Source organism: Wyeomyia smithii, chromosome 1, assembly GCF_029784165.1.
Source record: "Wyeomyia smithii strain HCP4-BCI-WySm-NY-G18 chromosome 1, ASM2978416v1, whole genome shotgun sequence".
In the NCBI taxonomy this organism is placed as follows: Eukaryota; Metazoa; Arthropoda; class Insecta; order Diptera; family Culicidae; genus Wyeomyia; species Wyeomyia smithii.
The window spans coordinates 146,400,253-146,412,966 of record NC_073694.1 but is presented as its reverse complement, the minus strand read 5'-3'; the positions used below and the strand labels follow the sequence as shown (position 1 = coordinate 146,412,966).

At 36.2% G+C, this 12,714-nt stretch overlaps 1 protein-coding gene across 3 annotated transcripts in view; it reads left to right on the top strand.

Annotated features, from left to right (window-relative positions):
- LOC129734081 (phosphofurin acidic cluster sorting protein 2) overlaps positions 1–12,714 on the top strand; it is a 70,438-nt gene that overhangs the window by 46,829 nt on the left and 10,895 nt on the right. For all 3 annotated transcript variants that reach the window (XM_055695806.1, XM_055695805.1, XM_055695804.1), the window contains exons 2-3: positions 7,529–8,333; positions 8,395–8,698. In XM_055695806.1, coding sequence (XP_055551781.1) covers positions 7,529–8,333; positions 8,395–8,698 — 1,109 coding nt within the window. The remainder of the gene's footprint in view (positions 1–7,528; positions 8,334–8,394; positions 8,699–12,714) is intronic.

Here is a 12,714-nt window from a genome sequence, read left to right as displayed (position 1 = left end):
AGCGTTAGTCACGCGCACCGAACTATTTTAGTGGAAGCAGAACGGACAGGCAAAGTTCCCATTTTTGCCTTCTCTTATTGAATGCATACCTGTGATGAATTGGTGGTATTAAATTGGCCCAAGCGACGACAACGATAACGACGGTGGTGGTGGCGGTGTTGGAGTCCAGAGGGCCGAGGTAGGCACTCGCAACAAACAATGGCTAACCAGGAAAATTGTAGAGACGTTCGGTCAAGAACCAGTTCGAAGAACGAAGCAACATGCTATTACAGGCTGCACTAATGAGCGAGAGAATTGGAAGAAGTTTTGCGGAGCCGGAATACGCGCGGTGCTCTTCTCGGGGTCATTGGCAGGCGTATAATTTTCACAAAAAGGAGCGATAAACTAGGCGAAGGCAAGCTGACCAACTGAGCTTCGATGTACTGAATAATTGATACTGCAATTTACGTAGCAGCTAAAAGTAGAAAAAAATAGATCTTTGCCTATCTGTTCGGTTTGTCAATCAATCAATTGCTCAATTGATGTAACTGAAGGAATTTCGATAAATATTTCATCCAGTGAGCTTTGTGCTAAGCACGTTGAACTATTTGTGACAATTTTTATTCGGATCTACCTATACGTTATTGATATTTGATTATACTTTATTATTGAGTTTCAATAATGTTGATTTTTGTGAAGTGAAGCAATCATCTAACTTTGCGGGTGTATTTTTATTTGGTTTTGTAAAGTAACGGGAGGTTGTGGAATTTGTGAAATACTGTGATTTTCTACGTAATTTTAATGTCTTCGCAATGTGATTTTACATTTAAAATAGTTCGTTGAATTACGGTATGTCACGTAGCCGTATTAACTAGGCGATCTGCAATGAGCTATGCAATCAATTGGGACGATTTTCACACAGCAATCCTTTCTGCTTTGGCACCCAGAAGTGAGATAATAAAACAGCACGAATAATGAAAGTGAACTGGTTTGCGCTGTGTGAAGGCTTTGAGCAAGACGAACAACGTATGCATTAGAGGTGCAATCTATCGAAAGTCGTCTCTGCATGTTGGCGTGCATGCTTTTAGCCTACGCATTTCACTTCGTGGATCGAATGGAAATGACTTAAAATTTTGTAGATTCACGTCAATTCAGAATTTCATTAAATTTGGTTGCAATATTGAATATGTCAGGAAAAGTAACATTAAGGAAGAAAGATACTGTACATTAGAGAAACATTTTGCTATCCATGTTTAACTTAAATGTTTAACATGAAACAACTTAAAAAAACTACCCCCAAAATTTGATCCCTATTGCTATTTGAACGGACGATCAAAAAATGCTGATTTCTGCTAAATTCAAAAAAGGATACACTAGACAGGACTAGACAAAGTCAATCTAAATTTACAGAAAAATGCGTTTTAATCTTGAAAAATTGTTGTCATTTACAAACTTCTGAAACTTGGTTGAGGGAAAACTTATGAGAACATCTTTTTTTCATTTGTGGAGATCTTTTTTGGATGTAAACTATACTTCCTAACTTGAAATAACGATTTCTGATGAAATTTGAATCAAAAATGCTCTAAGCAGACACATCCCTGAAAGCAACCATATTCCCTATTTAATTTTTTTTCGGATGATTTGATTCGGCTAAAACTATAATCACGACTAATTTGTATGTATTTGTATGTAAAAAGAGTATTGATGATAACAATTTTTTTAGAGCCAGAAAAAAATATACATCAGAGAAGATTTTTTTGCAGCAAAAAATAGTTGAAGAGGTTGTTTGTAAGACACGGCCGCAAGGTTAGCGTAGAATTACGACAGCCTGTCATATGTCAATGTATTTGTTGCAACAGGTTTGGGAATACGATCGATATGTTGACCCTGTTGAAAGAAAGATGAAAAAATTGTGTTACACGCATTGTGAAGTTATTTGATTGTGAAGTAGTTATTTTTTTTGCCACTCGCAGGTATTGTTATATCCAGTTCTCTATCTGATAGCTGTTATGGACAACTTAGTAGCCGATAAAGTTTTGAAAATGGTAGAAAAAGCTACCGAGATAACAACAGAACGAGAATCATCCTACACGACATGCGAATGGCAATCTGCAATTGAAGGAATTGGCTTCCTAGCGCCCAAAATCATTTGATTTTGCGTGCAATAGGTACAATTGTTCTGTTGCTCGTCAACACATTGCGGATAGTGGTAAAACTCAAATTTATCCACAGCACTACAAAAGGACATTATTTCTTCGCATGTGTTGAGATTTGATGTAAACCTACTTATTGTATGGTTCATGGTTCACCTCCAACGTGTTTTCAAAAGTCAAAAGTCCAACGTGTCTTAGACCCAAAAAATGGGAAGTTTTCAAATGTTCAAGTCGGTTTTTCTCGAAACTATGAACTAAGAGTTGTGCACGTTTTGAGCAAAAACGACGATATGCCAATTTTGTGACCGTTTGTTCGTTATTCGTTTCGTAAATTCACTGCGAACCAATCACGGGTGCTTTGTTTTCTAAGACGCTTACAGTTTCTAGGAGTAAATGGCACTCCGTTTCTTGATAGTAAACTGAAGATTACTGTAGTACTCAGATGTGGAAACTGATTTTTATTACTTCAATTGAAAATATATGGTCGTTCTTAAAAGGAGGGTTGGTTTAGTTTCCACAAAACTGGGGACATACCTGCATGTCGACGGTGCATTCCAAATAGAAGGGAGATCCAAAATCTAGTGCTGTGGAAGGTGCTGTACACTCTGTTGGTCCGTCTACTATGGGAAGCAGCGAGATATACGTAATCGCTGCCTACTGCAGCTCTGCTTGCTGCTAGTCGATACAGTGAATCATCCTCTTACAACAGTTATCGTATCATTACCGATATTGCTACCCGCTGCTGCTATCAGCTGCTACTAAGTTGGGACCATTCTTCCCACCATCCATTAGTAAAACGATTGGTTTGAATAGAAGCAGGATTTTATATAGCCCAAATAAAGCATTATCGGTTAACTAGGTATTATATTGCGTCAACCGTGTAAGGGAAAACAAGCATCAGTGACCAATCAAATCAATCGAAACTTTCGTTTCTACAAGACTTGACCATTTTTAATAGCACAGTGTTTGGATAATTAAGGGTTGATTGTGCGTTAGTGTCGTATCGTGCCGTATAATGCCGTACTCAGATGCGCATTTTTTTTACGCTGATGTTGGGTGTTGGGCAAATTGCTAAAGGAAAAGAAAACTCCGTTCGTGCTGAGACATGAAAATGAAGTCGAATTTACAACCGACTTTGTCAAGGCATTCTAACAATGTGTAATGAATGAACGAGAAAATATTGACTCTTTAATTAAGTATTTAATTTGTCCTAAAAAAAGACTTATTGTTTAATTAAATATCGGGTATGATGCTAATCGCATCGCTGTGCTATTCCCTACAGTGGGAATTACTATTCTGAAAAGCTGTTTTTACATTAAAAATTTGACAGCCGACAGATTATGATTGCCAGCACCCACATTTGTGTGTTGCCAAATTAAGGCAGCTTTTTGCTGAAGGAAGTACCGGCGTAGCAACCCTACGAAGGTAGCTTTTCACAGGAGGAAGCATTGCCGCTGCATTGTCGCTGCCGCTACACTGCACAAAGGCAGCTCTTTACTAGAGGAAGTAATGCCGGTTCACCTACTGCTGACGCTGCTACCACTTCCACTACTGGTCGCCCACTGCAGCCACTGCTGTCGCTGCTGCTATCTGCTGCCGCTGCCAATATCCGCTGCCGCTACTGCTCTCCGCTGCCGATACTGCGAATTTGGGCGGTTGCTTAAATGTTTTTCTAGACGATTGCTGTAAAAATGAAGGAAATCCGTTGGCAACTGGCTGAGTTTTAAACATTTGAAAGTGTATAACTTTCGTAACGCTTTCGAAGTTTTCAGTTTTTATATTTGTGTTGTCGTAAGATATACTACAAAAAAAAATGAATCCGAATTCCATGGGAGGAAACTGGTAACAAGGCCGATTGTTTGTGCGCGTTTTTATCTCCTCGTAATTTCTTCATTATAAGTGTGTTTTGCGCGAAAATAAATGGTGAAATTAACTAAATTACTAGTGTTGGTGTTCCAAATAACAGAACTATCGGAACATGCAGCCTTAGGAGGATTTCGTGCGAGATAAGTGATATTATTTATTTAGATTTTTTTCTGTTCGAGCTGTTTGCGTTGTCATACTATATGCTCAACTGCAATTGTTTTTTGACATATAGGCGGCGTTGTATTTTTTGCTTCGATCATCGACGTGCGGAGGTAGATTTATACAGATCTGTTTCGTATGTATTTTTGGTTGATGGTAGAGGAAAAATAAAATAATTATTTACCAAAATGTTTGTAAATAAACAGAGGATGTCTTGTACATACGAATGCGTCAGTTGAGATCGTTACGTAACTGTGATGTTTGCTCAAAATTTCTATTTTGGAAGGGGGGGGGGGCAGTTTGTCCAGCGTTACATAATTTTAGGGAGGGGGGGGGGTTCATATCGAACGTTACTCATCGTTACATAGGTGTACGGCGCCTAACCACAAAGCATAAAACAGTAAAATTGCTATATAAATAATCTAAAAATTCAACTGATAAAATACAAATCAAACTAAAAAGTCGGTAAATCACAATAGCTGCAGCTATTCGTAGCTCTCAAAATTCATACCTATAATATAATCAATTATCGACCTGCAACATCTAACAGATGTATCCCAGGGGCTCCCTTTCCTACTAAAATTTCCCATCTCACGTAACATTTATGAGGCCACGTAGAGTTCTCTGTGGTTCTCTTAAGTAAATGTTGGACTAACATTTCTTTTCCGTTCCCCAACAGTTGCAAGGACGTGGCCAGGGCGGTAACAATTCTCTGGAGACATCTGACATTCGTTTACCAACATTTGATTAGATCCCAAATTTCATGTTGCTGCTCACAAACGAGGGTAATTTGTTCTCGTAAACAGAGTATTGTTGCTGACACCACCTACGAAGTTGTGCAGCTGTTAATGCTATGCTATGCTAACAGTTTTTTCGGCAGCTATTTTTTTTTCTGCTATCGTATCACACCTATGGATACAAAAGAATCCTCGTTATTTTGTGAGCTATATGAAAAACTAATTTACAACAAGCTTGTGAGTATGTGATCGCTTCCGGTCTTTGCGGTTACGGTTTGCAGTTAAATCATAAAAAAGTATTTCCAGGTGGTACAACACTCAAAACATGTAGAAGAGGTTTATGAGGTTTATGCGAAAAAAATATTAAAGGAAAGGGTGGCACAAATGATTTTTGTGTGATTGGAATATATATAATTTGCAGACAAAATACATAAATTTTAAAAATGGAAAAAAGTTGTTTTGGTTGAAACTCAGAAATATAACGTAGACATGATGTAGGACTACGAGAATGGTTATATATCAAACTATTCAGTCATATACGTGATGGTTCTGATAAGTGTGATTCGATAATATCATACATAAATATATATATATATATATATATATATATATATATATATATATATATATATATATATATATATATATATATATATATATATATATATATGTATATATACATATATATATATATATATATATATATATATATATATATATATATATATATATATATATATATATATATATATATATATATATATATATATATATATATATATATATATATATATATATATATATATATATATATATATATATATATATATATATATATGCAAAAATATCTAATATTAATAAAACATTGGCGTGTTTCGTTTCCGCGGTGTAGGTACACTTTTTCCGGGCTATACTTTGCAGCTTCGAATAAAACATTTTCAGTGTCGTTGAATTGGTATGCGTAATAATGGGATAGCTGTCAATTCGTTTTGTTTTGGTCATTTTCGCATTCGTCATTTTGTCTCGTTTCCATTTCATATGTCCATCTCGCAAATGTGCTGAAAAAAATTTAAATTTAACACGTGGAACGAGAACCAAAACAAACCAGTTTTGACACATACGTGTCAATGTGTTGGTAGCTTCCTACAGTACACTCTGCTTTTTTCGGGTGTCGTCAGGGACAGAAAAAGTGTAGTCAGAGACAGAAAAAGGGTAGTCCGAAAAGTCAAATAAAACATTTACGATGTCAAAAGTGTCGTTTGAGTGTAGCTACACCGCGGAAACGAAAACGACATTAGCGTCTCGCCTAACTGGGAGAACTTGAAAAAGGCGGGGCCACCTACAATTCGAGTATGAAAAAAGTACATGGTGAAGCGAAGTGATAATTTTTATCGAATTGAAACTGTGATTGAAATGCATTGTAGATGCGCTGTAGTGTTATCAGGGAGGAAAATTTAGAAATTAAAACAATAATGTTCCAGATCTGTTCAGTGTAAGTAACCATGCATGCAATTAAAAACCGCACAAGGCATGAATGATTTTGCACTGTACCATCCTGTTCTCAGCTATAAAAACAAGCTCGTGATTGGTTGAACGATGTGAAACCGTAAGTTATTGATTTTCGACTTAACCATTCGTTAATTTACTACTGAAAAGATATATCAATTATCATACCACTAATTCGGAGCAACCTTCACTTTTTGATCAAGACATTAGCGTTCAAATTCGTTCTTTGGTAGTAACATATTACGCATCATTTTCGTTAAACTTTCCACAGCATGCCACCGTATTAAAGTAAGACGTAAGAAAAGCTGTTTTGGTAATTCATCACAAACTTTACATTTACTATTGAAAAATCGTAGCTCTTTTTCTTAGTTAAGCTAAGCTATCGAAAAAGCAGTTCTTTTTTCCAGTGTATAAAGTTTCAAGTTTGCGATTCAATTTTCTACTACTCGTCAATCAACAACTTTTTAGCAAAAATCAAGGTTCGCGATGTGCGATTTTTCAAATTTTTCATCTGCTAAAACATATACGCCCTTTCGAAAACTAATGCTTGAATCAAATGGCCCAACTACTTGTTGAAAAGTTTTGTGTCCTCTTGAAGAAAACTGGAACACTTACAATAGTCTAACTAAAACTTTGTTATATGAAATGTTTATGAATTTTTCGAGCAAACTATTGTTAGAGTAAATTTTTCATCTACATTTCAGATTAATTTGTTCAACAATCGTATCGAGCATGGGGTTGAATGGATATTTTATTATTTCAGAATTGGTTTTTTATTCATGGTTATTTCATCGAAGATTACACAAATATATACAATTGAAATGTGAAAAAAGAAATTATATAAACACTTATTGGTTCTGTTCAAACTACTTTTTCAACCCATATAGAAAAAACATATGTGATCATCGTGAAAGAAAATGCCATCGTTTCGGGTTCGTGAAAGATAAGAGCTATCCGATGCAGTCTCGAAAAAGCTGTTTTACCAAACCAAGAATCGATAATTGCTTTCACTTTTATCAAGTTTCAGTTTCGCGGGAGGGCAGATGCCATCATCAGCAGTGCGACTACCGAAACAAAATCGAAACATGTTACGAGTTTATTTTTCTTTTCTTTTTTTCCTCTTTCCAGATTATGCTCTTTGACGATAACACGACTTTCGCTGCTCACGCCACTGCCACCCGATCTCAGCTCGCTATCGTTGGCGGTCAAAATGCAAAGCTCCAAGCGTACACTTCGTTCACATGAAATCCCAGTTTCACAGTCGCTGAGCACCGGCTACGGAAGCACCCAGGGTGGAGGCAGCCTCGCATCTGGTACTACCGGTGTTACAGGTCAAAGCGGCCAGCTCAATTCTCCGCCATTGCTCGAAGCTGAGCTCGATCTTCATTTTAGCCTGCAATATCCTCACTTCATAAAGCGCGACGGCAACAGACTGCTCATTTTATTGCAACGTCGTAAGAAGTATAAAACTCGTACTATCTTAGGTTATAAAACACTGGCCGAAGGCGTGATCCGGATGGATGCCGTATTGCAAAAGTCTATGGACATGACGGTAGAACTGAACGGATCTGGCAAAGCAGGCCGCCAGGGGCTGACGATAGCCACTCTACGTGCCACACAGGTCTCTTCCATTCCAGTGGATCAAGACAATAAAAATAATAATAGTTTGCTCGTCACGGACCGCGTCAATGAGTATTCCGACGAAGATGAGGAACAGGAATTCAGCTCCGGTGACGATAACGACGAAGGTTTATCGGGATATGCCGCAAAACGAAATTATGCTGGCAAACGAGATCCGTACAAAAAATTTGATAGAGGAGACAACGATGGGGAAGGAGACGACGGAAATCTGCTTCCGTCAAATCAGGTTGATAGCGACAGTGATTTCGATAATTTAGGGAAAGTAAAAGGATCTCGTGCCAAGATGAGTCGGGTATGTATGAATAACAGAGTCTCCACCGGTTACTTAAACTTATGAAATTAAATCATTTTAGCAACGAAACTTCAAACAACGTATTATTTCACTACTCAAGCGGTTCAAGGTTCCTGATGAATTGGAAGGGGATGCACAGGAACGTGGACCTTCGCTGCGGGGCAAACGAGATTTGGATGCACTCTTCCAGGAGCTGGAGTCGCTCTCTTGTGGCGATCCTGATGACTCTGGACAGGATATGGATAGCTTGTCCATCGGTTCTACGCCAAAGCCATCGCTGCGGCCATTTTTCGAAAGCGCCAAACCCTCACTGCAGCATCAGCAGTCAGCCGTTCAGCTGAGTTTTTTACAGAAAAACACTAAAGGTATGTTGGAACGCCGCTTCTGGTAAAGTTGTTTTTTTTCGCGTTTATTGTTACTCTGCTCATATCGATTTGCGTCGAACTAGTTGTTAGTTAGAATTACTCTTTTGTTGCCAATGAAGAAGCAGACTTTTGTGTGGCATCTCGAGTGTGTTTATATGTGAACTATTTAAAGGTTTATTAACAGCATGAACTGTTGAACTTGCAATATATTTTAGAAATTTCAACAAAAAAAATTTCTCATCCTACTGGAAGCAACACATGTAATCGGTAATTGAACAATTATGAAACGAGATCTCTTCTTGGTATTACATCTTGATAATGTCTGGTTTTTATCGTAAGATAATGTAAGGCACAATTGAACTAAAGTGAATTCTCAACAAGTTTGAACCCGAGGAAGTCATGTTCCAACCCCTGTTATCAACTTTTTTAGCACAGTGTAGTAAATTTCGATTGATGGTAAATAGTTATGGAGCTCACCTTTACCGAATTATTTTAATTAGTGTAATTGAAAAAGTTCAGAAGTGTAATAAATTCTTTTTAGCAATCAATCTTCAGTTTATTACCCATATCAGTAAATGTTAAATGTTATATGAGGTCAACGATTGATTCAGTACTCTGAATATCCAATTCCAGGTCACTTTCATAATTGTATGTCCAGGAAATAGCACAAGTGGTAACCACAAATACAATTCCTCCTGCCTCAAATCTGTTCAAACTCCGGTGAGATGGATAGTTGTTTTCATTCTATATATTTAATGATTCACAAATTCGCATATATCAGTAAAATGTGGTACGTTTTTAACATCAATAGTCCGATGTCCAGTGACTTGCTAGATGTACGTCGCATTAAATGTAGAAAAACTCATTTTAATAATTTGAAAATACTCGCTAGCTTCGATCGCCTTTTTTCTTTTCATGTAATTGCATTTATAATTTTCTTATTTGTCGAATTTGTGATCAACAGTCGAATACTATTTAAGCTTTCAAAAAGACTACTTCCGACTATTCTTAGCTAGCTTCAAATTGTAAGCTGATTATGTTGTCCAAATCCAGTTTTACCTGAATCGAATTTAAACTGGAACGTAATCCTGATAGCACAATGCACAGCAAAAAGTAACATTGTTGATAAGGTTAACTCACCCCAATGATGGTAATTCACTGCCTAACGTAGAAGTTGCAATGAACCTATAAGAGAAGCATAAGTGTTAACATCCAGTTTATGTCAATTAGCCATTGTGCAATTAAAATAATTGAACTGTTTGAAATTTGGTTGTTGTTTCTTGCTGTTTCAAGATGTAATTTAATGACTCAGTTTTCTGAGAATTTTAATCGAAACCTGGAGGAAATTATCGCATTATAAATTTCATAGTATTCAAACGACATCCATTTTTTATTGCTAACGTGAAGATCGAAAAAAAAACTGCAGTTGCTAAAATGAGGAATGCGAAAAAGATAATGACGCCTGTTTCACTACGCTTCTCTATAGATATAGCATCTATACATCCACTGATTTGTCCCTCCCTTGGAGCATTAAGATACTTAGTTTTCATTATTTTCTTCCATCGTCTGTTGTAATCACTGCCCAGAATATTTGAGCTAACCTGCAACAATTAATATTTGTATACCTTCGTGGATTGCTATACCGATAGCACCAACATTATTAAACCGATAGCACCAAACTTATTTTGCTTTGCTAATCCGTCCCATAAGATTTTCGTAGGACATGAGACAGATATGCTTGAAACGCTATTGTGGCATGTTCCAGTCACTTATTAAATTTAAAACAGATTTCAGTTAGCTTTTCCAGATTTTTTTGACGTGGGACTACGTCTTTGTTTTCTATACTGGTATGCATTAGATAAAATGTTGAACAATTTTATAAAACGCTTGTCATCATTATTTGTTCATTGCAAAGCGGTAAAAATTGATAAAAAGTGTCAAGGACAAATTTACGCGAACAATGAACCAACCATATGCGAGCATTCCTAGCACAGACGACATGAATAGACACCAACCATTTCCTGTGATATTCTCTGTATCAATATAAAAAAAATTGTCAGAATCTCCCAGTCCCAATAGGTCAATTTATGTTTCCTTCATGAACCTAGACCAGTTTGATGTCTCGAAGGTGAAGGTTTTTCGGAAAGTTTGAAACAACCCCTTTTCTTGAACAATTTCTAAACCTGCTGTAAGAGCGTAATAGAAACTGATGTCTTGAAATGAAACATGCTGATAAAAGCAACAGTATCGTAGAGTATATGTGGAACAGAGCGCTGCTAGTTTCTCGTCGTCTATCATTGCAGCGGGCACGACTTCTATTCGCGTGCAATCAAAACTGCAGCTACTGATGGTGATTGGAAATTTTTCTCATGAATATGATTACCATAAAAACCATAAATCACTCAACAAGAATCGAATAATTTTCAACGGGTATAAGTTATTTTTATTTATTTTTTATCTTCGATATTCACTAAATAATCCTGACCGACATAATATTGAACGAGTAAGTTCCTAGATACACTAATTTATAGAAGACTAAGAGCCGGCGAGTGCTTGTGAGTTTTTTGTCCATTTACTAAGATCTATTCAGAGTCTTTTGTGTACATTTCAACATTGTTAGATATTTTTTTATTTTTAACTTTACAAATAAAATAATATTCTTATATTAGCTGTCTTCGTAATACATTCAATGTAATTTTTGGCAAATGAAACAAACATGTGAAGCAAAAAACAAAAATGAATCTTTTTAAAACTTCGTTGTAATTATTAACTGTTGTTTGCACAAAAAAAAAACACTACAGGCACAACATCACCGAGTGTAAATGAAGTTCTTTCGAGTGTAATTTGAAGGGGAGGCCGAGAATTAAATTTCGTAAATCACTGAACAAACGAATTTATTTTGTCTGTAATTACAGTAATTACAGTGTTTAGTCCCACGTCACCATTTCATACAACCCTAGGGATGTATACCTTGTAGTATTTTGGAAATCTCCTAAATGGTAAGCATCTGATAACTGTGTCCATCGCCCGAGTACGAAAATGTCTGACTCCACACATTTTTTTGTTGAACTTTACGTCCTTTGAATCGTGCCTACATACAAAATTATCAGTTGAACTTCCCAATTTTTAACGAATAAAACACACTACCGAATATTGCTGCAATATTTGGGAAAACCAATTTCATAATAAGTAAATCATAGTCTTATGCTTGAAACCTGGCGAAAATGGGTAGGAATAAAGATTAGCGACGACGAATATGTTTTTATAATCTTCGCTAATCTTAGCGTTGTATCAACAATTTGAAATTTTTCGCAGAATACCTAGCTTTTGAACGCAAATTCAAAAAAAAAATGTCAAAAATGATTAAGAAATACGATTTTTTTTTGTTTATTAACGCTCAATTCCTATCTCGATTAGTGTATTTCTCGAAAACTTCCAGCTATCCGATAGCACTAGCTTATGTGAATATTCTTGCAAAGATAACCACGAAACTCGCAGTTGACTTGATATGAGTTGCCATGGATATCTTTGATTCGATTCTAGTTTGATTTTTCATAAGCGTCTGTAACATAGATAATACACGATAATGCATTATCTGTATCACCTCACCACTCATTCCGCCATCATTCTCGGCTGATATAATGTCATCCCAGTATTATAAGTCAGCTGAGCATAATGGTGGTTTCAAATCATTGATAGAAAATCGAGAACAAATTGTTAAACCTACGTACTTTCACTGATTTGTTATAGATATATTAAATTTTGATGTTGAAAATATATTTTAATTCTTACACAACTTATCTAATCAAAATTCGCAAAATGATATGCTCACCCAAATTCCAGTATTTTGGGCCACTTTCTGATTCTTCCAGAATAATGGAATTATTCCAGTATCAAGAGCAAGACGAACATTTTTTTTGTTTTTGAATGAATTTTGAGAATACTGATGAGAGAGGCAGGTTAGAGAGTAACCTAAATCAATGAATATCATGTAGTAAAACGAAATTAGAAAAATT